The 27,862-nt window shown below is 43.0% G+C and overlaps 1 protein-coding gene across 2 annotated transcripts in view; it reads right to left on the reverse strand.

The window, feature by feature from the left end:
• Positions 1-24,615, reverse strand: part of gabbr1a (gamma-aminobutyric acid (GABA) B receptor, 1a) — a 46,642-nt gene extending 22,027 nt beyond the window's left edge. The window contains exons 1-11 of one of the 2 annotated variants that reach the window (XM_071907164.2): positions 24,537-24,615; positions 24,182-24,246; positions 22,729-22,867; positions 20,823-21,008; positions 18,879-18,896; positions 12,900-13,060; positions 7,662-7,796; positions 3,923-4,093; positions 2,916-3,017; positions 2,553-2,618; positions 2,128-2,319 (exon numbers count right to left, since the gene is read on the reverse strand). In XM_071907164.2, the coding sequence (XP_071763265.1) occupies positions 2,128-2,319; positions 2,553-2,618; positions 2,916-3,017; positions 3,923-4,093; positions 7,662-7,796; positions 12,900-13,060; positions 18,879-18,896; positions 20,823-21,008; positions 22,729-22,867; positions 24,182-24,246; positions 24,537-24,615 (1,314 nt within the window). Of the gene's footprint in view, positions 1-2,127; positions 2,320-2,552; positions 2,619-2,915; positions 3,018-3,922; positions 4,094-7,661; positions 7,797-12,899; positions 13,061-13,193; positions 13,203-13,336; positions 13,349-18,878; positions 18,897-20,822; positions 21,009-22,728; positions 22,868-24,181; positions 24,247-24,536 lie in introns of those variants that run through there. The other variant, XM_071907165.2, reaches the window with a different exon arrangement.
• Between the last annotated feature and the right edge of the window lie 3,247 nt (positions 24,616-27,862).

The following is a 27,862-nucleotide window of genomic DNA, read 5'->3' on the forward strand; positions in this document are numbered from 1 at the left end:
CTGATCTGGACGCAGATCAGAGGCGGACTTGACCATTCAACTATCCTAGCTTTTACTTCACTACTCATTACTTCATTTTAGAAACTCAGTGCCTTATGTAAGAAGTGGTTTTCAAGTGTGTGCCAATTTGTTCCTTTTCTCACGGCTATACAACTGAGCCTTTTGGAATCATTTTTGTAATTAAAATAAACACCAATTTAACAAAACACCATCTCAGACTGAAAGCAGAGATACATGTGTGACAGGAGATAATTGTTGCCAATCTCTGTGGTCAATTACACACTTCCAGTTCAGTCATCTCAAATTCATCTCATTGAAATTCTAAGCTTGGCATTTGGCATTTAAATCTGCCACTACCTAGTGAAAACTCGCTGACAATGTGCTATTGCAAACCCTGCAATATTGGCACACTGGCTTCATCTGAGCGCTCTATCTCGGAGAAATATGCCAATTCTAAACTTGGAAATTGAATTTGAATAGACTGACTATGACGGGAGTGGTGGCTGTAATTCTTATCACCCGTTGAGCGCCGCACGTCAACAGCTAAATCAGCAGGTAGCGGCAGGTACTGTATGAATATAAACAACAGCTGCTGATGAGGTGCGAGGGAGGGGTGGGGGGAGGAGGAGAGGGGGGTGCGGAGGGGAGGGGAGGGGGGTGCGATAAAGGAAGGGATGAGGGAGGGATGAGGAAAGGGTAAGAAGAGAGGGAGAGGGAGAGGTGGGTAAACAAGAAGAATGAAAGGATGATCCGTGAAAGGCCAGCAGAGTCAGAGAGGGTCGAACAAAGGAAGAGGGGGAGAAAGGAAGAGACAGTCTGAGCGGATTAGAGGTGAACAGAGGAGAGCGGCGGGCGAAGGAAAACAGAGGAAAAAAACAGTATCTGAAAAGCAAAGGAGTGAGGGGTTGGACCAGGGGAAATTAGGAAGGATGGCATTAAGGAAGAGTGTGACATGACGATAATTTAAAGTAATAATCTGTGACATTTTTATATGAATAAATTTCCGTTTTGCTGCTCTTTATCACTGGCTGATACAACACAATGGTGATTCAACCTATATCCAGTTCATGAAAGCTTTTACTTTTACTGCATTTGCTGTTCTTTTCAGGGGAAAATCCCCTGCCGCACAGGAAGTGATGCGTTTTATGTTACAGGAAGCAGCAACAGCGGTTTGTTTGGAATAAACAGAAAGAAGAACTGGGTAGTTAGCATGAGCAGCGATAGCCACCATGGCTGAACAGACAAAGAGAAGAGCGCCACCTACAGAAACTCAAACTTCATCAACAGAAAATCCAAGGAAAAAGACGTCACATCTGCGGATGATTGATAGCGTTGTTGATCAAAACCAGTGACTCTTTTACTTCGCCGGGAGATTTCTGGCTTTTAAAACTCACTTTCCTGCCCGTTCTCTGTTTTGGAACAAAAACTCGCCGCCCATTAACCCTCCCTATCTACTCGCATTTTAAGTGCTACAGGCGAGTGACTGGCATCTTCGTTCTCAAGCCAAAAAAAATGAATGACAAAGCAGTATTATGATTACAAGGTATGCACTGATATGTTTTTTTGAGGCCGATACCGACAACCATTACTCTCCCACCCATATCAGCCGATACCGATACCAATATGCACTTTTGTAAGAATCTTCAGGTGCAAAACAGGTGAAGCTTTTCAGAAAGGCCTATCTTAATGAAGTGTTTTTTAAACAAAAGACCATGTTATTTTTATTCTGTTGCTAATTTGACAGTTGTATTAAGTGACACACTCCTAGGTAAAAAGGTCACAAAAATGCCAATCGGCAGTAAAAATAATATCAGACTGATACCGATATTGCTTTTAAGGCTGATATTGGCCAATACCGATCATGCATCCCTAATTATTACAGTATTTTGCATTGATATACAATATTACCTCTTCACAAGACGTTTCTGTTGAATCTGTGCTCTAATTTGCCTCTTTTACGAAAATGTGACTTTCTTACTTGTGTCGATTACAGGCCACCGTAAGCTGTGCCAGAGACAATTCCTTGGTCACCAATAAAAGTCATAGATTACTTAATGCCCCTTTAATATAAATATGATTATTAGAGAGGGCGAGGATGAGAGGACTCAGTGTGCTCGGGGTTCCCACCAGGTTGGAGGCGCCGCGGACAGTCTCGGGGTTCAGCATGACGATCTCCGTGGTGACGTGTCCCTCCACGGCCTCCGTCATGTTCTCCACCGTGCAGTTGATAGCCGGGTCTTTGATCTTGAACCAGTTGTCCGCATACCAGCCAATCAGGAACCACACATACTTCTTCCCATAGAGCTTCTCCTTGAACACCTGCAGGAGCGGGGGAGGGGAGGAAGGAGGGGTGCAGGGTGAAACGAAGGGAGGGAGAGAATGATGAATACGTATGAGGAGAATTTATTCCCTGAAAACAAGAGCGTATTGTATCGCTGCCAAACGAGAAAATTAATTCGGACGTTCAAACTGCTCATTACAGAGCTCAATTTCTGCTAATAGCCAGTCAGGATCGGCCTATTGGGATCAATCGAGCGGGAAAAGGCACTAACCTCACAGAACACCTTCCTGGCTTCAGTCTCATAAAAGAGTCCCACGATGATCCTCGCATCCTGGCGCTGCGTCAAAAACACGAAAAAACAAAGCAAAAAAAAAAAAAAATGCTTAGTCACATCAACAGCAACAACATAACTCCACAATAGCACAGCTTGATATAGCAGCGCAGCGTGCCAAAGTTCCTGCTACTTCACAGGACGGCACGTACCGCTGTTCGGGAGTTGCTAATTAGCATGGCGCATTAATTTCCTCTATCAAATCGCCTCTATGCTAATGCTATCGCGCGCAGCTGTGAGCCGGGGGAGGAAGGAGAGGGAGAGAGGCGACCAGCAGCTGAGGTGAATTTTTAATCAAAGCACCTTGAGGTTCTTGACAGCGACAGCCGGGTCGGTGAGGAAACTCTGACGAACGCTGATCTCGATGCCTGCCTCCTTCACCCTCTGCTCCAGATCATCCAGAGTCTGCGAGATGAAAGGCAAGGACAGAGGGAGAGAGAGAGAGAGAGAGAGAGAGAGACAGAGAGAGAAAGAGATAGAGACGGGGTTAAGAGAGGCAGCCGAACAGAGAGACAGAGAGGCGAAGGGTTGAGAGCATGTGTGTGTGTGTGTGTGTGTGTGTGAGAAAGACAAAAGAACAGCAACAACGTCCGAAGGGAGAAAAACAAAGGCGCGGGAAAAATCTGGGGGGGGGGGGGGGAGAGAGCACAAAATTTGAAGTGAATATCAGACAAATCGAGAGAGTAAAGAGCAAGAAGAGCAGGATGGGAGAGAATAGATTTTTAGACAATGGACAAGAATGGAGGGAAGAAAAGAAGAATGTGAGAGGGGAGAGGAAAGAGTGTGTGAGAGAGGGATCATTAACCTCCATTACAGGAACCAACCCAAGTGCCACAGTTATCGACCGCCGGGCCTGGGAGAGAGGTATTGCTTGATCAATATTTCTCACAACCAATATTCCAACAAATTACTTAAAAAAATCCTCCATCAATCGCCAGGAGAGAATGCTTAAAGGAGTATCGCATGGCCTGGGAACACAACAGCACTCACTCACACACACACACACACGCGTATACACACACACACACACACACAGAGGCAGGCAGGCAGGCAATCAAGCAAGGCAAGTTTAATGCAGGCGTTCACACATCTGAGCGCACACACACACACACACACACACCTTACCAAAAAATGAGAGGCCAAATCCAGGACATACAGAACAGATAAAAAGAGAGTGAAAATTGAAGAGCGAGATAAAAAAAAGAGAGAGAGAGAAGAGAGAGTGAGCGATAAAACGAGGGTGTAAAATTGAAGGTGAGTCGAAGAAGAAGAAGAAGAAGAAGAAGAAGAAGAAGATTAGAGCTACTGACTGAGGTGAACACTTCGGTGGTCTGCTGGATGGTGGCGATGCGGGTCCACTTCCACTTCTGGAACAGCTGCACCCGGGTGGGGTTGTGGAGGGTGGCGGACGGGTGGGTGCGGAAGAAGGTGGGGAAGCGCTGACGGTTGGACAGAGCCGGTGAGCTGGAGCCGTAGGACAACTGAGAAAAGGGTAAAACACGGGATAGGGGGGGGAAAAAAAAGTGGGTAAAGAGGGACAGAAATAGAGAGAGAGATTCGGGGGAAAATATGGATGAGGTGGAGGCAAGAGGACCAAGGGATGTAGGGATGGAGGGGTTGAGGGAGGGGAAAAAGAGAGACACAGAGGGAGATATTGTAAAAAAAACATACATATATACTTCTGAAGGTCCTACCAGGCATCAGTAGTAAACAGACTTCAATCAAAATGTATTCAAATCAGGAGTTTTTTTGTTCCTTCTCTGTACACAGAGCTCTTTGAAGGCGACTGGTTCAAAAAGCAAGCAACAGAGAGAAAGATGGAAAGAAATGCAGCAACAAGATACAGAACCAGAGAGACAATCCCTATTTCCTTTTTCTTGTTTTCATCCACACCCCCCTTTGCATCCCTTCCTAAACCCTGTAATTTTAATAAAAACACTGCATGTTTAGAGTTTCCTCATGAATATATTGCCATGGAATTGTGATGGCACTTTCTGCCGCGGGCAACAAAAAAATCTAATTGTTGTTGTTACAAACAGTAACCACCGTGATGATATGTTTCTTTCAGTTGGCTCAACAGTGTTTGAAATCTCAGGCTCGATTCCCACAAAAAAAAAAAAATCCTTCTGGTGGAGAGCAGACTGGTAAGTTGTGTGTCCAAAGTAGTGGGCAAGGGAGACGGTGGAAAATGCCAATGGAAACAACTTAACAACTATAGAATCTAGCAGGGATGACTGTTCATCTAACAATTCATTTGCCAATGACATATGAAGATAAAACCGTACACAGGTTTCCTTTAAAATGAGGAACACAGTGTTTGGGGAATCATTACAGATACACACTCTCATCTCAGCCCCGCCGTGTTCAGAGCATTGGGACGTTCACCATAGGGAGCGAAGGGGGGGGGGGGGGGGGGTGGTGATAGATGTCAAATGTCATGTACGATACGGACTCCCCGCTCTAACAAATCCCCCTGCGTACACACACAGGTAGACGAAGACATCAATACGGGTGATAGGAAACAATACAGCTAGTGACAGATCTGATCTGGGTGCTGCTGGAGAAAACAGCAACAGTATCGAGCTCAATCATGAGAAACATACGCTCAATAATAGAGGCAACCCTTATATATAACATACATGTACACACGCGTAAGCACACAGACAAATATAAATACATACATACACAGAAGTATCACTGTTGGGAGAAAACATATTTCCAAAATGTCAGCCTTGCAGGAACCAAGAAAAACCGCCTTGTTCAGTCTTTCAAATATGGGTTTTGAAAAGGTTTCTTAAGCAACAAGGGCTGTATAATTTGCTCAACCATGTAATCATTTAACTGCAGTCAAAACATGAAAACCACCAAAATTAGTGAGTTGCGAGGTTTTCACATGACACCTTCACAAAAACACACACACACACACAAACAGAGTGACAACATTAAAATAGAGCAAAAACTACGGGGGCAGCAATAGACTGATGCAGCAGCGCTCTGTGGGAGACAAGCAAAGTTCCACATTGACGCTTTCCAAAGACCACAAACAAAACAATATCTTTCGATTCTCGCTTCGTCTGTTCCTCCTTAGCCTTGTAGTAGTAGATCAATGCCCGTCTACGGCTTACAGTGCCTTTACAGAAGGCGATGGGAGATCAAATTAACACTGTGCCAAGAGGAGGCGATCGAGAGCCCCTCCTTGATCAGCGTCCAGAAATGGATGTTGCTTTTGCCTTCCCCGCTCTCTGATGAGCTTGTTTGACATGCGGGGAGGCTCCTGCAGGCAGAACGCATACAGAAATAATTGAGTGTGGCGGTTAGGAGGTTGTGCCGGTGGTGGTGTATAGTAAAGAGAGACAGATCCCTTTGTGTGAGGGGGGAATCGACATCTCCAATTGAGGGAGCGAGGCGGAAACGAAGAGTGGGAGATGGAAAGAGAGACAGTAAGAAAGGAGAGAAGGTAGCAAGGAAGGGAGGAAGGAAATAGAGCAGACCAGCTCCAGGCATCGGGAGCAGACAGAGAAAAGAGAAAGTGAGGAAACAAAAAGTCAAAAAGTGGGAGAGAGTTTTAATGATGAGGAAAGAAAGAATGGGGAAGAGAGAAAGACCGGAAACGAGAAAGAGGGGCAGAGAGATACCAGCCACTATAACTGGCTGTTCTCGATGACTAATCTCTGGATGAAACTTGAATTATGGGACAAAACTAATTAGCAGAGCACCGGGAGTGACAGACTGTGTGATCAAGAGAGCAGGAAGAATGAGACAAACAGAAAAATAGACCAAAGATTGAAGAAAAAGCAGCAATACCATATAAAAATAACAGTAGCAGAAGATGGCATCAGAGTGTTTATGTTCATATTAAATCTATTTGTCACACAGTATATCTATTGTCGCACTCTATGTGATGTTCTGCAGTATGTTTTGTCCTGCACCTAGCTGTCAATACTGTATTGTGTAGCTGCCTTGTAATGTGGCAGCACCAATTAAAGGGGCTACATGGAGCAATTTAACATCAATAAATCATTACCGCATTAGTTCTGAGACATTAGTATAATTATTATAAACAAACCAGACCATCACCGAGAAGACTGTCAGCCTCTACTCTGTATTTTACATTGTGTGCCACCGGGTCCGATTTAGTGGGAAATCTGCTGGATTGCTTTATGGCACAAAACAGGAAGAGAGCGCTGTTCTTCCGGCACAAACGGAGCTAAAGCTTTCTGTTTGTGAAAGCATATTCACTGTTATCAAGGGTTGTTATTGGCTCTTATCCTATTTCTTGCTCTTCAAAACAAACGTACACAGAGCGGCACCAGAGAGGGCAAGACGGGAGTAGCAACATCTTATTTGTGACAGAACACAACAGGGTTTATGGGAAATGTGGCCTTAATTTTGAGAAACACTCGTACTAATAATACCACTGGCATGAGACAGAGGCTCCCAACTGTCTCGACCACGGTCTCTTTTGTTTACAGTAATTATACCAAGGTATCACAATTAATTTGACAATGATATATAGATGTTTAAAAATGTTCCATGTAGCACATTTAACCAGGTCATATTCCCTCAAGCACCTTTTGTACTTGGCGAAGTGAAGCCATTCTGATTCTGACTGCGATGCGCCCTTGATGGGTTTGTTTCCTCTTGTTTTTATTTGTTTGTGTCCTTTGCTGCTCTGATGAAAAGCTCTGATTTAACTATACAACATGACATGTTACTTAGCAACAGCTATGGTGCAGGGTGGTGGGGATAACATGTTTGTATTGTGTTGTATTTATTTATTTATTTATTTGCACGGTGAAACAATCATTCTACAAGACAGAAAACGCAAGTGAAGAAAACTGTGCAGGGGAGATCAAAAAACTTGTGAGGCTTGTGAGGGGATCTCACCTAAACAAGACAGATAAAAGAAAGTAATAATAAAGCAATTTGCATCAATAAAATAAATGGAGCTATGGAGCAGGGCGGTGGGGCTAACCTGTAACTTGCCACTGTAAATGTCTTAACTGTGTGTATCCAGGTCTCTGGGTGCAAATAGGGAAAGAAACTCACCACTATGAGGTTCCACATGCGGGCGGCTTCTGCCACCAGGGTGGAGACGCCGCTGCAGCCGGGCATCAGCACGATCTTGATGGGCTCCGTGTAGAGAAGGTCATACAGCAGCTTGGTGGCTTCACCTGGGTCACACTGGAAGGATGGAAGGATCAATGCATCGATGTATTGATGGATGGATTAATGAATGAATGGATGGATCAATGGTAAGCGTCAGGAACAATGAGAAATGGCGTGATAGAGACGAAAAAACAGGGATAGAGGGGTAAACAGGAGGGGAGAGACGGACATAGAGGAGTCACAGGGGAGAGATAAGGGTGAGGGAGATAGAGGGACGGTGAGATAGATGGAAAGAGAGAGGGGGAGAACACGGGATGAAGGAAAGGAAGACACGAGAAAGAGATGGAGAGGGATCGTAAAGGGAAACAGAGAGAAGAAAAGAGAAGAGAAACAGAAGTAGCACGGGGCGACAAAGATGCAGATGAAAATGTGAAGAGAAGTTGGGATGAAGAAAAGGCAAAAAGTTATGCACAATAAACTTCAGAATTCATGTCCACACGGTCACTGTGCATCATCAAAACACAACACACTGTCCAAATGAAAAACAACAAAAAAAAAAAACAGATCCAGAGATATAAAAAGACAGACAGACAGAAACTAAACAAAGAGAGCCCAACAAACACAACAGCAGCCATCACAAGTCATTACAACCCTCCAATAAAACCATTTACGGCCTGTCTGGGCGGCGAGAGCGAGGCTGGACTGATCCATCACTGCTCTGTCAGCCAGATTACCAATAGGCCGTCAGCGTTGCAGCGCTCATCAGAGTTACAGCTAAACCGGCCTGACACGTCTAATGATGATTCAGAGTGGAGGAGGAGATACAGCTCTCCAAAACACACACACACACACACACACACACTTTCACATACGAGAGATACACTCCAGATGAGTGTCACAAACAATCGCACCGCAGCTGACGGTAGCAACAACCAATATGGCTCCTAATTGGGATGTTTGTCTCGGCAGGAGAATTGTCTCTCTGAGGCGGCGCTGTGATTTTTCTGAAGTGGTAATCATCGCTCAAGACTCGAGAATATGTGCAATAGCTTCTTAGTGATTGATGTTTTTTCCATTAAGTCTAGATTGGGGCGGTGTCATGTCATCGTGGAAACAGTGAGTAGGGCCTACGTTTACATGCACACTAATAATTTGATCGTAACTCAATTAAGGCAATACTCCGCCATTATCTGTTATCTTAATCGGGGTTAGGTCATAATCAGAGTAAGCATAACCCAGTTAACACAACTCGATTTCTGTTCCGTCTTTTGAGGCATGTGAACGCCATAGTCAGATTTCTTATTATTATTATTTTTTTTTAAGTGTGCATATCATCAAAACGTCACCAGAGGTGGGCAGAAAGGAGAGGAAGTGCTGGGAAATCTGGTTCTTGCATCGGTTCTACAGACCGGTTATTAAATGAATCCAAAACCAAATGAAACCAGGTTATTATAGAGGAAGGTGTTAAGCTGATTACACATTATCATTAATATTGCTATGGGAAGCAGCATCACAATATTGATGTAACCTTGGGTTAGGCAACTATGTGTCATGGAAGACCAAGGCCAAGAGCATGTTAACCGGTGAAATCAGCTGCTGTAGTGTTCGGTTGGAATAAAAACCTGCAGACTCTCGGCCCACCACGGCTCACGGTTGCCCCTGTCCCTGGTGTATCTAATTGCTGTGACAACATCTAGTCGTCTTCATGTTAGGGAGATACAGGGAGATAGACTTTTACATACTGTCTTACCCAAAGGTTATTTGTGGTCTCTGTCACTGATGTAGCTCTGGGTTGGCTGCATGCTGAGAAGAAGCTTGTTAGCTTTCTCGTGTTATCTGTGATGGTTTGTAACTATACTCTGGTGAGCAGTAGTACATTGCATATATTGTCTTTGAATTTTTCAATCAATTATTAAATTCATCAACCAATCGGTGTTACTGTAACTTAAGAAATGAAACCAAAACCTGAGCAATAAGAAAATGGGAACATGGTGTGGTAAGAGGTAAAAAAGCACCAGGTCTCCCTTATGAGGAAAAAGAAACAGGAAAAAAAGAGGAAAAATAGAGGTGTTGGCAGGTATGCAATAAAGGCTGAGGTATCTCTTCTATTCTTGGAGGTCTGTCTTGTACAACCCCCTGGGGTCATCACTATTTCCACTCTCATCTCGACCCCCCCATCACACAGAACTCATGGGAACGCCTGGATTGACGGCCATGATTCCACATACACACACACACACACTTTAGTGCAGTGTGCAGTGTACGCAACCATAAAAGTGCAATGGATACAGCTATCAGCCCCACATACACACACATGCAGACACGCACACACACACACATGACATAAAGAAACACCACTGCTGGCTCTGTCCTTGGTGCTGAAATTCCCCAAACCAATATCAGCGTCTATGTTAGCATGCCTATGAAAGCCTTTCCAATCAGTCGAGCCACTGCCTGCGAGAATCTTTGAAGGGAAATGAAGATTCCCTGGGAAGAATGGGAGAAGACACTGGCTCGTCTTAATGCACTCTCTAATTACACTCCTGATTGAATAATATAAAGGGAGTGTGAAGAGAGAATAAGATAAGGGCCTGGGGGGGAGCCTATGTATTGAATCTCAAAGCCTGTGTAGCTACATCTCCTAATTTCCTCATAATTACACCCGGCGCCCCACTCCAGGCTCGTATGCCAGTGGACATGCATGAGGACTGGTGATGAATACTGTAGATGCCACACTGGATGGGAAATCGTGTCCCAGCTGCCAATTAAAATAAAGGACGGAAGTGAGGAAAGCACCTCGTCTCACCACTTCTCTGTACCTCCACTGTCTCACTCCATCACTGTTAATAATTGATCAAAGTTTGCAGTCTCCGCTTTGATATATCCATGGCAACGGTCTGTGCGTAGGGTGTGTGTGTGTGTGTGTCTGTACGTGTGCGCGTGTGCTTGTGTACGCGTCTGTCCGTGCGTGTGCAGACCTCAGAATGCTGTAAATAGTCTGATGCTGTCGCCAGAACAGCCGCAGAAGCAAGCCGTTTCCCTACCACAGGCTATCTGCATCCATTAAAAGGACAGCCTAGGATTAAGTGTTCAGCTTCATGAATATTGTATAATGTTGAACAAGCTGAGGACATCACTTGATACCCCAAATCCTAATGGTCACATATTGCTGTGTGTTCAGGCTCCCTGTTTGACAATTTCAAGTCAAAGTGAGCTCAAACTTTACTGCCTGTCTCAGATCCGGTATTGTTGTTAGACTTTAAACACGCAATCAAAGTTCCTCATCATGATAACAAATTCAGGTCAAGACAGTCTGCTGCATAATCCCGCTTCTCCGGCCTTGATCTTGAGACACAAGTAATAAGACAAACAGAGGGCCGGTTACGCTCTTGTCTTAATCTGACGATTAAACAAGGAGATGTGAGTTCTGCTCACCGGGTGGAGATTTGCTCCTTGACCAAACAAGCTGAGGGTTGAGCAGTAATAACTGGAAGTAAATATCACGCCCAATTAATCCCTTTTCTCCTAATTGCTTTTCTGTGTCTGAGAGGGTAAGCTTCTCATTAATATTTCAGCCAGGTGAAAAACATTTCCAATCAAAAAACTAAAGACCTCATTCCAAACAAACTACAGAAAGAAGGAAAAAAAAAATCTCCCCACTTAATTCAGGGAATTAACCACTGTCACTCCGACAATGTCGTACCAGCCTCTTTGAGCTGTTCTATTCAAAGGATCTGCATCTATTTCTCGAGCCAGAGGCGGCAACGATTCCTGAAGCGCCAGAAGTGATGTTTTCCAATCCCTATGAAATCTGTTCATAGAATTGCTTTATCTTTTGATTATGGCTGCTACATCCACAGCTGCTTGCTTCAGTAAACTCGTAATCGGAAGCTGCTCACAGACACTCTCTCTTTCACACACACACACACACACACGTTTGATCTCTTTAACATATGATTGCATACAACAAGGTGTACGCATAATATAATGTGAACAAGCATGCATTGCGCCATATGCTGCGCATACATCTACCGTATGAATTTGCACATATTTTCACAGCCCTGAAACCTGTTTGTTTCTGTGGTTTGCTTCAAGAGTAACTGTGTTGCCATGCCAACTCTCTCTCTCTCTCTCCCCCCTCTCTCTCTCTCTCTCTTTCTCTCTCTCTCCTATTCTTTTTAACAGGATTCCAATGCAGAGCCTCATACACCAATCAGAACAAAGCTCGTAGCAATTTCTAACCAGTCACAGCGCAGTTAACTGTTTGGTGCCCGGGCTGCTCTCTAGGCATCTGTCCTGCAGTATGATTGATAAAGACCCTCAAGGGAGGAGACAGAGGATTAAAGGGGAAATCCGTTAATTATTTTCATGCGTTTCCCCTCAGTCCATTCTTGAAATAGTGGAGACTGTTGAGAAAAATTGGTTCTTTCATGAAGCAAGTTTCTGAATAACAATTAGGACGGTAACAGAAAGATTATTGACTGAGGGGAAATTTATTTTTTTTTATTAATGGAATTTGCCTTATAAAGTCAGTGGCAAAGTAGGAGGCGGTAAACTGGGACAGAAACCAGTGGGGGGAGAGCAGATACTGGAAGTATAGTGCATGGTTGAATAATGCTGACATTTTAAAATACCACCGTGATTAATGATTGATGAGCAACAAGCAGGAGGTGTTTTGTTCATTGAACACAAACACAAACATAATGCATGGCATGGCAGTTCCCTTGTCAGGAGGACTGAGGATTGTTAGGAGAAGTGAGTGGAGCTAGTTGTCAGTGGAGTGAGCCGTGATGAAATCTCCCCTTTGAGATTTGAGATGTCTGTAAAGGGCAGTGGCTGCTGAAAGGTCTCCTACTTTGTCCAGGTTAAATCACCTCAGCTGACATGATGTTTAACAGAACTAAGGTGGGAAGAAAAAATAGCTAATCTCCAAAAAAGCAAGGGAAACATTGTTAACCAGGAAGGGCAAAAGTATGCATAGGTTTGTTATTCTCTTAAATAAATCAAAATAAGCACAACAATGATGATAAATGTAATTCAGCACAACAAAGCCACTTGAAATTACACAATGAAGTCAATTACCCCTCATAGCAATCTGACAGACAGGTCATTAGCTCCTTCTGTGTTTGTGCACACCTCCTCTGACTCTGAGCATCACTCTGCTCCACATCCACTCACCATGCTGTCGTAGTGGATGAGCTCCAGTTCGTAGTCGGGCAGGATGTCGCTCCTGTTGTTCACCAGGTCCAGAGCCATCTGAGCGGAGGGCAGACACGCCTGTCCGCCCGGCCAGCCTCCGCTCATGGGGAACAGAGCTCCGATGTACAGCTTCTTCTTGCCTGCGGACGGCCGGGGCCAGAGGAGGAGAAGCAGGATGAGAGAAGCCCGGAGGAGCCTTGCGTGCCCGCAGGCGACCCGAGGCGCCCGCCGCAGACTGCTCCCAATTACCGGCATGGTCAAGGTGAGCTGAACCGGAGCGGGCTGGCCCCAGTGCTGCAGTGGAGTGAAGCTGAGCAAAAGGTTGTTGCTTTAATTTAGTTAGGAGACTCACTGCTCTGGTGCCGATTTTGAATTGAATTTTGCAACTGGTTGCCCGCGATAACTAAACTCAACACGTGTCCGGTTCCCTGAAAAACTGCTCTGATCGGCTTTAGATTTTACGTTTAGCTTTGCTGATGCTGTGTAAGTGAATAGTTCATGTTTAACAGTGCGTGGCGAATCAAGGCAGTCATTTAGTCAAAGTATAATTTTGCATAATGTAGCCGCCGGTTAATTATATAGCCTTTGCTACATCGAATATTTTGGTTTGGGACAAATTCAAACAGTTCAGTTAATCTTTTTTATAGTCCATAACGATCCGCTTGTTGGGCATGTAAGGACACGGTGCCGCGCGCTCATCAGTCAAGTTTGGAGCTTAAATGCATGGCGATCCTGCAATCCAACTAATTTCCATGCAATTTCGCACATTTTTGCGCGACCAAACTAAACGAAAGCATCGCTGTCTACTTTCAATCAATTATGCATATTGGACATCACATCCCATACTCACGACTTTTACAAATATGTAACAGAGCGCGCGCACTGATTAACGAGTCCGCGAAGAATAGGCTACGTCAACTGGGCTAAATGAGTGTGGGTTGAAAAGCGGCAATGGAGAGACTGAAGTGTGAATTGAAGCGGTGGAAAATAGCGGGCTGTATCTCCGTAGGCTATTCCAACAGATGAAACGATTTGCCGCGGAAACCAGGCGAGCCAGCTCTGCGTCTCATCCACTGCAGCACCGGCTGGCTGAGTGTGAGAGAGAGCGGAGGGAGCCAGGGCAGTCTGAAATGTATGCTGAGAGAGAGAGAGAGAGAGAGAGAGAGAGAGAGAGAGAGAGAGAGAGAGAGAGAGGAGTGAGAGAGAGAGAGAGAGAGAGAGAGAGAGAGAGGCTGTGCGTGGCATGCGTGCGCGTGCGTGCTGCTGGGGGCATGGTTGGGAGGGGGCTTTGGGCAATATCTCTTCAAAGATTTTCTAATGAGTTACACACTGAGATTCATTTTAACAGTACATTCATCCCACAAGAGTCCCACACAACCTTATTTCATCACACAGCCTTCACAATTTGGCTACTTACCATGACTTGCCGCCCACCAGTTCAGGCCTACAAGGTTAGACTGATGCATTCATAATCAATATCTGATCGATGCATTGATGCTTCTCACTAAATAAAGACAGTACCTAGATTAAACGCCAATATCAAACTATTGAATACCCTGATCGTTACATTGACCAGTAAGTCCGATCTGTGTACTCTTCTTCTTTGTAACAACCTCTGTTAGTAGGACATCCCCCCCCCCACAGCCAGGTCTATAAAATGCTTGAAGCTGCTTTGAGAAATCAGCAAAAACCTGGCAGGCTGTATCAATCATTGCAGATTTTTTTGCCTTCATCTTCGTCTAAGCAGAGTGGAGACGGTGATGTGTGGCTATGAGGGACTGGACTCTCTGCCTACCTGCTGTTTGAACCTTCTGTTCAAATCTAACACACACTCACACCTACCCACACACACACAGTCATGTACATGTATGCATACATGCACGCACGCACGCACGCACACAGACACACACACACACACACACACACACACTGGCCTTTCAGCAGCCAATGCAGCACGTTCCTCCTGCCAACTCACAACACTGAGTTAAATCCCCTGGTAGGTCAATGGGCATAATAGAATTAGAGTTAGAATCAAATTATACAGCTGGTTATGATTTGTGTCCTTCTCCAAAGTGAATATTCACTTCATTGGAAATTCATCTGCCTGCCTCATGCCAACATATCCATGAAGCCTTTGAAGAATGTTATAACTAATAGTTAATAGCTTATTATTGAAGAAAAAGTACTGTCATCACAGTGTAGAAGAATAGTTTGTGCCATTTTCAGTACAGCCTATTTTATCGACTATACTTTTTTCAATTATTATGTTCATGTTTTTGCAATTCCTCTATAAGTATTCTAATTGCACTCTCATGTTAGTGTTACAATTCACTTTTGAAAATTACTTATTGCAGCAATTTAGAAAGAGACCATTATTTCTCCCATCCAAATTAAAAACCTCTATAGTCAGGCGGCAGAATATGACTATTATATAAGCCTGGTTCATTACCCAAATCTCATTATCGGAATATCCCCATGTAGGAGAGAGCTATTCAGATCCAGCTGCTAACAAGCCCCCAGAGACTGAGGTGAGTCTAGTGATCATCTGCTGGCATTTGCCCTCCGCTTCCTCCTCCTCATCCACACTCCCACCCCATGACCCATCCAGCACAGCATCAATTATTCAGCCATGAACTTTATATGGCGTTTCAATCCATACCCCCGGCAGCCGACACAGACAACACACACAGCACCGGAGAGTGCAGTGTTAACAACCCCCGTGAAGACAAATTGCCATATTCAGCTGAGGCATTAGCTGTGGCACAGACTGGAAGATGCAATGGAGACATGACTGCTGCAATGTGTTGCTGAGTCGGTTTAATGAGGGCCTTTTAGATTAGTGTGTCTGCAGCATGTACACTAGGCATCCTTCAGGATAATGGCCTGTTTTCCTGCTGTCAGATGCGTTGGTGGGTAAATGTTGTGTTTTGCATGTCCCATTTTTAACATAATTGCCAGCTTACATTGTCCTCCGCATGCAGAGCATTTTTCATGAGCCAGGACAGATCCAAACCATTGTGAAAAAGCATTGACAAAATATCAATTGTGCACAAGCATCAGTGGTGAAATCAATCCACCTTTCTCTATTCCAAAGAAACTGATATTTTGTAGACATACAGTAAGGTTTTTCCACAATGTTGACAATGCAAGCCATATGCAATCTCTTTGTGCATACACCACACTTCAGTCTAACAGTATTTGCAAATATGTTCTTAATGTTTGTTTAGATCTGCTTCTTGTACCAGATGAGTGGGCTTTAAACACACCAGGACAACTCAGATAGTGTCAGGTGAGATCTAAATCACAGAAAAGTATATTCAATTGATTTTCTAATTCTCAGATGTGATTTTCTAAACTTTCTTGCACTCAAACCACACCCATACGACAGCTACGTAGGATAAAACAAACTAGGAAAACTATTTGCATATACAGTATTACTACTCTGATGTTATTGTGAAGTATTTCTTTATGGACATCATGTGTACTGAAGCTGCAGTGCTAAGAGTTTGTCTGGTATGTACTCTACATTTTCTGTAGATACACATAGGCCAACTTGTTAGTGATGCAGCCAGTCCCTTAATGCCTGTTAGCGTTTTCCAGTCCGTTGAGTGCAGAGTCGACCAAAAATGCAAAACATGACACGACTAACATTATGACAGGCTGGCACAAATATAAAATAGATGTTCACATTTGGTTTGGACAGGAACCTCATGAATATCTACCCTTTCAGCATGTTAAACCCTGATTGTCAGCTGTTTTTGTTTCTTCTCGCTGTGTACCTGTAGCTTTGCTGTTCCAGAGAACTTGGAGAAAACAGAGGAGAAGAAAAGCTAGAGGAAGCAATCCTCTGCAGATATGGGCTCTGCAGTTGTGGAGGTAAACACGCATATGCATTCTCCTGCGTGCACCCGCACACACACACACACACACACACACACACACACACACACACATGCACACGCGCACACACACAGACATAGACAGGCAGACATAGACAGGAGCAGGGTATTAACCTTTCTCCTGCTGAGGAGGCAGTAAGTGGGTGGTGATGGCACATTGAGTGGAGCGAGAGAGAGAGAGAGAGACAGGAGAGCCAGAAAGAGGTCGGTATTGAGACAGTAGATGGAAAATTCTATTTGAGGAAACGGCATTCTCTGCTGCTTTGTTAATTATGTTTTTGTCAAGTCTGTCCATTACATTATGGGAGTTTTCATCCACAACTTACTGGCTAAGTATTCACTGGTTTACGTGTTCCATGTTCTGTGTGGAGAGTAGTTAACAAGCCTGCACAGGTCCATCGCTAATTCATTAGAGCAACTGCAACAGGGTGAACCATCCAACAACAGCAACACATGTATTCACTATGTATTCACCATTCACCACGTATTCACCATTTTTCTTTTGCCCTTTCAAAATCCAGGGAAGGTTAACTAAGCACAACCTGCTTCACAGGGTTGAAGCCATTCATGAATTGAATTGAGAATGCATGGTACTGAATTCCAATTTTTGGAATTGGAAGTTATAATTGGAATGTGACCCAGCTGTAAAGAATCAGAAATGGAATTGAATTGGCATGACAGGAAACAGAATTGAATTCCATTAAATTCCATGGAATTCCACTTCTAAGAGAGTTTGTCTTGACTGGCTAAACATTCTAAATCAAACATTATGAATCAAATAAAAGACAAACAAATCAAATACATTCAATCATAATGTATCTGTTACGATTACATGTTCTGCATCAAATACCACTTGAAAGTACCTTTAACATTTTATGATATTCAGTATTGATTATATATATAACTCTACATGTAATCTCAGATATGTGGTAAGAAAAAACTAACAAACAAACAAATATGGAATTTCATTGAATTAAATTCAACTTCCTGAAATTCCAATTCAATTCTAAATCAGTTTCCTTTAGGTTTTTTCAAATTCCAATTCCAACTGATTCATTCATACTCATTACAGTTACACACACACATACCAGTACAACCACAGTAGTGCTGGTAATGGAGTAGTTCCATTAGAGTAGTTAAGACTGGGGTGGGAAACCTGAGTCAGCATGCATCCCAGTTGAAACAAACAACGCACCAATCATAATGATCCCTGCATGACTATAAACTCCATTGACATAAACTCAGATATTCTACTATGATCCCAATCCCAGCTAGTCTTCATAGTGGGCAGGTGCATTGCAAAAATGACTGTGAATAAGCTGGACAGGTAGTGATACATAATTTTCATTAAAAATTTAGAGGCAGTGAGCTAAAATGAACTTAAGACATGGGGTTGATTTAGATGAGTTGGGTTTCAAAATGCTACTTGACTGATGATGCTTATAAGCGAGTAAAAATAGACTTAATCTTCTCTCTCAATGTCTCACTTCATAGGAGAAGAATTTCCTCAACACTGGGGCCAAAATCCTGTTTTTCATGCAATGTGCTGGTGAGGAACCAGGGGGAAAAGCTGTCAGCAGGTTTTTGAAGGCCTGACAACGTGCATATTTTTTATGCCAGGTGTGAATACTAATTCATTTAACTTGTGTCTCCTCAAATGCCCAGAGTTTATACTCTATTATGAATATTGAACGACTGACTTCAGTATTTCTCACACCAGATAAAAGCTGCCACCTCCTGAATTTGGGGTTAAACTGCATCAGTTGTTAATACAGAGGAGGATGTTTCTTGTTCCCCCAGTCAGATTTTTTCCAGCTGGTCTGGGGATTCGAACTAGCAACCTTCTGTCACAACAAGCCAAACACTTCTCCAACCTCAGGCTGCTGCTGCCCCAAATGGAGACACACCCATGTTTGGTCTTATTTTCATAGATTGCTGCTGCCCTCTTGTGGCAACAGTATGCATCGTAGCTTCAGTACAGTATTGATAAATTGTAGGAGTTGGTACCTGTGCATAATAGCAAAGACAAGATGATAAAATAAGACTGAAAAATTCCTACCTGTGTAGTTTCTGTCATCTTTGGCAAGCAAATAGAAAAAAGAAAAAGAAGAAGTTGATTACCAAAGAGAATTGGGTGAAAACAGAAAACTCTAGAACTACTAGAACATAGATTTATGTTTCAGCATTTGAAAAGACAGCTGTCTTTGATGAAAAATGTTAAAAACAAAACATGTTAAAATAACAATGTCCACTGGCATATTGCTGTAATGTGCAATTTTGCCACGATTTTATGCACGATCATGCTCATAATTCATGTTATTTCACTCCACCAGATGGCAGTAGGCTAATACAACACTCCAGCTGTCCTGTGTAATGTGCTGTAAGTGGGTTTAACAACTAGAGTAATAATGTCTGGGAGGGGGTCTCAGCTGTGATTATGGGTACATGCATGATCCACAAGGGATTATGTAATCCTAAAATAAATTTTAGAAGGAGGCCATACAAATATCACAGCAAAACTTAAAAATCTCATGCAATTGCTATGGGTCAAAAATGATACCATAGGAAATCCTATAGTAATACCATAGGAGATAATAAAATAAAAGCAAAGAGTACGATACCGTCACTATAAACCCACTATTAATACAGATTGTAGATATTTTTAAAGGGATTATACAATGAGTACTTTCGGATACCCAGTCCAACTGTGCTGATAATTCCCTCTATCATCCCTTGTTAATACTATCATTCCCATAGCAACTTTATTAGTTGCTATGCCAACTCTTGTGGTAACCAGGAAGCTAGTTGGCAATCTTTCTTGTTTCCTGCAGTTTTTTTTTTGTTTCATCCAGTTTTTTTAAGTCTCATTTATGTGCACTACTTTGAAGAAATCTTTTCAGACAGTAGACGTTCGTTGGCAACTGTTCTACCTGAGAGCTCTTACATAATATTGCTATCACAAGCCACTTATGTTGCTATATTATGTTGCACTATTTATTTAATGGATAGTTAAGTGTATGGGACATCAGGTTTTTACTCCAGTTTACTTGTTGGGGCTAATCTTACAGACTAGTCTCTATGGATTACATTCTGATTGGTTGGATCATTTATTGCCTAGCAACGCTGCTCCACTGTTGGGAGAACAGGTGTTTGTAATTAACTGTCATCTTTAAAATCTTAAGTCCCCACCGTGTTACACACACTGCATAAGCCAAGTGTGGCACATCTACCTGTTGTGGTGGCCTGGGCTGAATTATGTTTTTTTGATTACAGTGTACATTCCTGCTAGCAAGAATCAGTCAAAAGACTGCCACTGCATTTAATTTGCAGTTCTTCCCCCCAAATCCCACAGTGGTGGGTCAATCAAAAAAAAAAATATATATATATGATATTAATCTTATATTATATTGTTGCTATCATTACATTTATTTATGAACAGTCATGTAGTGGTAAATAAATAGACGAGTAAATTATGACCTGCAGTAGGTGATTAGGCAAACGACCACCAGTAGAAACACAAATCAGTTATATTTTCACAAAAGTCTTAATTTATGCTTTTGTTTCCTTTAAACAACATGTATCTTCACATAATCTACATCAGTTTGACACTACTCCCTATGACGTATACTCTGAACTTCCATCATAAAGATTTATGTCAGTGTAGAAAGGTGGTTAAACTGAGTCTATGTGGATTTACCCTGCACTAAATCCCTGTTTATGAATGTTGGCAGTTCATTGTGCGCTTAATTTTCTTGCTAGCCTCTCCATTACTAGACTGACAGGACTGGTAATGGAAATAGAAATGTCATTAACTAGTCACCGACTAGCCTGCTGTGCATTGGTATGATGTGATGTATGATGTGCACTATGTTTTCTGTGCTGGCCTTGCCTACTGAATTTCCCTCAGGACAGTAAGTGGTATCACATCATACAGCATACATTTCCTGTATGCTGCTGTAATTAGAAGCTTAATGTGAAGCCTCATGTCGGCACAGACACTCACAGAGGCAGGTGGGTTTGGGCGAGTCCCACTTGCCCAGCTTGGTGCAGTGGCTGATGTTCCTGCCCTCCAGGATGAAGCCGGCATGGCAGCTGTAATGCAGCACCGTCCCCTCCACCGGCGGCCCGGGGGGCTTCACCGCCACCCGGCCGTTCTCCAGGGACGTCCACACCCGCGGGCACAGCAGCACTGAAGACACAGAGAGGGAGGGAGAGAGAGAGAGGAGGAGAGGGAGGAGAGCGAGGGAGACAGAGACAGATACACAGAGAGTCAGAGAAAGGTAATTATGCTATTGCAGGGAGATTGGAGTTTTAGTTATACAAACATTTCTCAGAGGCAGAGCTGCTTTGGAGGCAGAGATAATCTCATGGGTTGTGTTAAACCTCAGTGGGCGGAGCCAAAGAACCAGTGCAAGTTAGCTAACTGGCAAACTTGAACGGCAAAGAAGGAACTCAGGTCAAAATAAATACAAATGGCAATGACTTGTGAATGGCTTTTCAGTTACAAGAGTGCTAGGCTTCAAAATATTTGCCTCTTCTCTTTTACCCCTGCCTTTTTCACTGGGCCTCAGTCTGATGTTACTTAACCCTAACCCTAACCCTAACCCTAACCCAGGTTTAACTCAACCAATGAAATTATTCCTCCAGAGCAGTTCTACCTCCAAGAATTTTTTTGATCACTTTTGATTGATCTGCTATCAGATATATTGGAGAAACAGATTTTCTACTTGGAAATTTCACATGAACAAAAGTCGGATGATGAAGTCACACGAACGACAAATACTGCTTTAGCAAAGTGAATGGACTCTTGGGAAAACAAATTCTACTGAAGTTAACTGTGAAAAGAAAGAACAAACAGGCAGAAAGCAGAGGTTTGACTGGAATGGTGGTTGTATTTGCATAGCTGTATATGATTTGAGTAGCAATTAAATTCAAGCTTCATTGTGCCATAAGGGAAATTTGGTTTGCAGATAAGGCTTACAGCAAAAACACATGATCAAAGCGCATAGTAAAAACATAATAAAAACACATAACAAACACAAATGGTCTCAACATACTGTATACCATACACACACAGATAGAGAGTCAGTAGAGGCATTCAAACATCAGCTCAACAGTTCAGTTAGTGCAACAGAGCTGATCAACGAGTTTTAAACCGGTCTGGTCGGTATCGTCTTTTACCTCCTGTACAGCAAATGAAGGATTTCACTCCAAAATTACATACAACCACAGGGAAACAAACTGCTAACAAGAGTAAAATATGGGACCTTTGACAAAAAGGTTAATTGATGTTCATTTCTCAGTAATTACAAGATGATTACATCCTTTGAATTAATATTTTGTAAGTAAAGGGCTCAAGATTGCTAGATACTTTATTCAATAGTGAGTTTTACTTTCATTCCGGCAGTCGTTTTATAAGAATTGTGTCAAGCATTGAAATGTCCCAGTGGATGAAATGACAGTCACTGGGGAGGTAGGAACCCACAACAATACAAGGTTCTGCATTAATTTAATCTAAACTCCATTTAAGATTGCATTTACTTTGCTTTACTTGTGGATTTTCACATTAAAATCATATAAGCAGGAACAGATCACACCTAGCCTTAGAAAAAGGGGAAGGATACACAATATCTCACACTGTTCGTCCTTTTCAGTGTAGTCCAAACAGGGACACCAGTACATTGTACTGAACCCATTAGAAAGGAACGTAAAAACTATATTTTATTTTTTATTTTACCTTTTATTTATTATTAATTTAACCAGACAGGACGTGTAAGAACAAATTATTATTCACAAGGACAGCCTGGAAAACGGAAATTTGACAGGATAAAGGAAAGGGAAGAGGACGGTTGTGGAAAATTGTGAAATGTAGCTAACGGGGGAAGAGAGTCAGACCAGAGAGGACTTACAACATCTGCTGTGCTGCGTCATGTCCGTCCATGTGCCGTTGGGTAAGCACTTCCTGACCTTCGGTCCCACAATCACCCTGTTTCCTCTGCAGATGTACTCTATCTCATAATCCACTGGCAGGATCTGCACACTGCGGATCTGTCAGAGACACAGAGAGAGAGAGAGAGAGAGGTTGGGAGAGAGACCGTAATTACAGTGTGATTGATGCTCTCTCATACCATTTTTTCTCATTCACTTAGGGACTCTCTTCATTCTGTCTTAATACACTGGATTCTGCAGCCATATGGCGCTGGCGGTAGAGTCGTGCTAGAAAGGACATTTCATGGCAGTATCGTCTGAATTTATGAGCTTTGAATCGCACCTTGACTCTGGATTGGAGGAGGGGGAAAATCTCTGGGAGGGCGTGGGCGATCCAAAGTGGTACATGCAGACTCCGAAATTCACACATAGCAAGTGCCAAATGCTGGTGATTTTATACTCAAAATAGCACTTAAAACGGATAGTGTGACATGAAAATGAAAACTTGATATTATTACGTTTTTGTTTTAGTTTACCAGCCCTTGGCAGGTGAGGCACAAAGTTAATTTCAGACACCAGGTGCATGCATGTTCATATTTTGGTGTGTCTGTCTTTTATGGGAGAGAAGGTTAATCCTGTGATTTTTAAGATTTTTCTTTTTACATATCTGCTTTATTGGACAGTTACCAGTGGAATCAAACATGGAAAGATGGGAGTGAGAGGGGGATGACATGCGACAAATGTCCAAGGCCGGATTCAAACGCAGGATGTCACTGGTACATGGTAAGCACCTTAGCCAGCTGAGCCACCATGTAGCAACTGATAATGCAGTAACAGTCATATAATGTAATAACTTGTCAAAACATAATAAAATGTCCCTCTAAATGGGTTGAAAATGTACTAAAACATATCAATGTAAGAAAATCCCCAGATAATAACATTACAATATTACATTAACCTGCGATTGTTACTTCATAAGGGATGTAACTGATTGGGTGTGACTGATGGCGTAATAATAATATCAACTAATAATGTGATAACTCAAGGTATTACTTTATTATTTCTTATTGTTACAAGTTGCTACATTATTAGTCAATATTATTATATCATCAGCTAAAATATGTCACCCCTTAGGTAATAATAGGCAGTTAATGTTCTGATGTGATGATTATTACATTATCTGGATAATGTAATAATATAATGAATTTCCTTATTTTGACATGTTTTATTATATTTTCAAGCCATTTAGAGTGGCATTTTATAACATTTTGACAAGTTATTACATTATCTGACAGTTATTACATTATCAGCTGCCACACTCTCCAATTCTGTGATTATTTTGAAAATCTTTCAATCAGTTGTGCTTTGAAGTGTCCAGTATCACAGGTTGTGTGCTGTGATTTCGACCCAGCGCAGTAACAGCAGCCTGTGTACCTGTTCCTGTGTCAGGCCTCTGTAGCGGATCCCTCCATCCCTGGGAGGCCGGATGATGGCACAGCCTGAAAGAAAAGAAGGGGAAGAAGAGTGAAGGAGGAAGGACGACAAGAGACGAGACAGGAAGCATCATCTCCACATCACGTAGATATATTACGGTAACATGATATCGCCGTTTCAACCGACGCCTTCCTCCATGCACAAATTACAGCGCTCCATTTAGGTCACTTAGCAATCTCCGTGGAGTTACTCCTATCCATTAATGCATATAAACACACACACACACACACACAAACACAGAAACACAGAGACAGACATTCCCGCGCATACCCAGTCACAAACAGACGCAAATTACCTCCAGCTGATGAATTATGTATGGGCACAACAAGAGATGGAAGAGCATAGAGAATTATCAGCAACAATAGCCGTGCCATCTCTGGATCTGAAAGAAAAAAAGAGATAGAGAGAGAGAGAGGTTGTATAAGGAAGCAGGGAAGTATGAGAGAGAAATTGAGGGGTTTAGAGAAAGAAAAGGAGAGGGAACAAGAGACAGAGAGACAAAAGGGTTACTGAGAAGGCATTCTTACAGTATAAAGACTACGCTGTCCTGACACAGTCCTCAGATACAGATACAACCGGTTTGGGCCTACTAACTGCTGGCACTCTAAAGGGAATGCATCGACTTTTTGGCAGTAAGCTCCCTGTTCAACCTGCTGTTGTGCACAGAGAGGATCAGTAGCTAGTCCACCTCTCTGTGTCCAGTGCTTCAGTATTTTTTAGATTGATTTTGTATGTTTTTTGTACAGTGCAGACAGCTTGTGTTCAGGAGACAGCAGCCAGCTGTACATCATTTTAAAGGCGCTGTGTCCTAGGGTTCAACCGATATGGGTTTTTGAAGGCCGATAACGATATTTTAAGATTATTTATTGGCATTTTCGCCTTTATTAGACAGCTCAAAGTCAAGAGAGGCAGGAAAGACTGAGAGAGTGAGGGGGATGACATGCGACAAAGGTCCTGGGCCAGATGTGATTTTTGTACTGAAGCTGCCCATTGCCAATATTTTCTGCCAATATTCAATATATAATTTTGTTTTTAATATCTTTTTTTCCATTTTCATGCCAAAAAATTATTACAATTATTCAGTGTTTCCCCCAGACGTTAATCCTCAGCAGGGTTAAAAAGCGTCTGAAACAGCATTAGACTTATGGGACACCAAAAGTCTCCACTGACACCCAGAATAATTAAATTATTTTAGGTGGGTTGGCAGCTCTTAAAGGTAGCGAGACCCACCGGATCTATTCAATGGCAGAGAAACTGTGGGATACATTACTACCCTTAACCGAAGAAGTAACTAAAAAACAGGAATGAACAATTAAATCAACAAGCAAAATGCGCACACTGATTTTATAGCTGTGGTCAGGGAGGAACCTCCATCATATCGGCAGTGGATGACATGACCGGCCGATATCTGATATTTAAAAGAAAAGGAAAATATCGGCCTGATGTATGGGCAAACCGATATATCGCTCTAACCCTACTTGAGCACTCATAACATGTACATAGAGTCCATCTGCCATACATGGAGAGTGAAGAAACGGGCCACTTAGCCATCAAACTGCCTGTCTGCTGCAAAGATTTCATGAGCGCTCTGCCACTGTGGGGGAGAATGAGAAGTGTGTGTTATGTTAACCTGCGATAAGTCAAAAGTCCCTTGACTCCAGTGGGCCTACAGTGCCTCGAGTGCTCGCAGACACACACACACACATACATACACACACACACACACACACACACACACCCCAAGCCACCCAGATTGTTTGTATCAACGATAAACACACTATATATAGCTGCTCATTTGCAGCTTTGAATAATAAATGTAGCTTCATGACGTTGCCACACATACACAAACATAAACACATCCATATACTCTCTCTCTCACACACACACACACACACACACACACACTTAGCGAGGCGGTAAAGGGGTAGAAGGGGGTGGCGTTGTTGTAACAAAGCACAGCACCACAGCGAGGGAGACAGATGGCAGCGAGGCTTGCTTGTGGAAGACAGACAAACTCTGCTGGATACTTCATTAGCATTAGCCAGTGTATTTTTAGAGTTCACTGACAAGACGCATGCAGGAGGTAGACACCACCTGAGTATTGTTCTGGGTGTGTGTGTGTGTGTGTGTGTGTGTGTGTGTGTGTGTGAGCGAGAGAGAGAGAGAGAGAGAGAGAGAGAGAGAGAGAGAGTGTGTGTGTGTGTGCAGTGTGTGCATTATGCATTTATCTGTGTGGGAAAGAGGGAGGCAGGCAGGAGAAAAGGGGAGAGAGAAGGACATCCCAGCAGGAAACATTAATATCAGCGGTCACACACTGAGCAGGATAAAAGCAAACTCTGTGACTGACAGTAGCATGGATCAGGCGGCCGAGACAGCACAAAGCCAGCAAACTCCCCCAGCACTGGGGCTGTAATGGCACAAAGCAGACATGAGAAAGGGGCCATAACAAGCCGCAAGCTTTAAATGCAATTAAGGCGCTGTTCAGCACCGCGGACAGCGCCACGGCCCGAAACGTTGCAGCGAGGTGAAATCTCTTGCCAACTGTTCTGTTGATGCAAATAGGTTTCTAACCCATCCAGAATCACCTCCACCTCTAATGCTGCTGCTGGATAGACATTCCCTACTTCCTTGTGTGCGTTAATGCCGGAAGAGTCTGGTCCGTTTCAGCACCAAAGACAGCGCGCGGCTCGTGTTCAGACAGTTAATGCAGCAGTCAACAGCCCTCCGCCCGGCTCTGTAGCATGTACAGGCTATCTTCAAGCTCCGGAGCCATTGTGATACATGCACGTTGACTCAGATACTGTATTTTGTGCATGAGTGAGCATGAACTATTGAGACGTGAGGGTCACAGTAAGGGTGCCACCAACCGTATGCTGCCGGTAGTTACTGGTGATAAGGGAATCCGTGATGGCCTATGGAGGAAGGCCGACCATATTTACAAGACGTTTCCCCGGTCCCCGTCTCAAAAGATCTCAAAAGTAGTGGATGCATCTCAGATTTGGCATGTCATCTGCTTGAATGGGCTGGATGTCGTTTAAGGGCGTTAAATGCCAAGCCGCTTTTTTTTTTCTTCCCTAAAGCATAATAAAGGTACATGCAGATGCTTTGTAGGATGGCCGAGGTTTCTTGTAAGAAGCAACTCAAAACAAACTGGCCTCTGCCCATCGAAAATATATGGCCTTTACACAGAGAAATAAGGACGAAATAGGCATCGGTCTATATTATCTACCTGTGAAATAAAGCAAATTTTAAATAAATACAGTCTAATCTTGCGATCTACAGTAATAGTATAGTATTTCCCCCTGAAGCAAAGCTGTAGCATGTGTACTTACTATTAGTTTCGATGCGCTCAGTCAAGATAACAGTACGTCCTCCGGGTGGGACCCGTCAGGGAATGCCCAGTGTCGGATTATTTGGTAAAAACATGCATCTTTGCAACGAATTTTATGGCTATATTGATATGGCTATAAATGTGCAACCAGCTCCGTGCATAAGCAGAATGTTACAAAAGCGAAACGTATCTTATTCGGGTTTGTTGCCATGTATTGCAGTTACGCACGCCAAAGGTAAGAAATGACAAATATCCATAGAAATATACATGCACTATATACAAACGCATCC

Source organism: Centroberyx gerrardi, chromosome 12 (assembly GCF_048128805.1).
Source record: "Centroberyx gerrardi isolate f3 chromosome 12, fCenGer3.hap1.cur.20231027, whole genome shotgun sequence".
NCBI lineage: Eukaryota > Metazoa > Chordata > Actinopteri > Beryciformes > Berycidae > Centroberyx > Centroberyx gerrardi.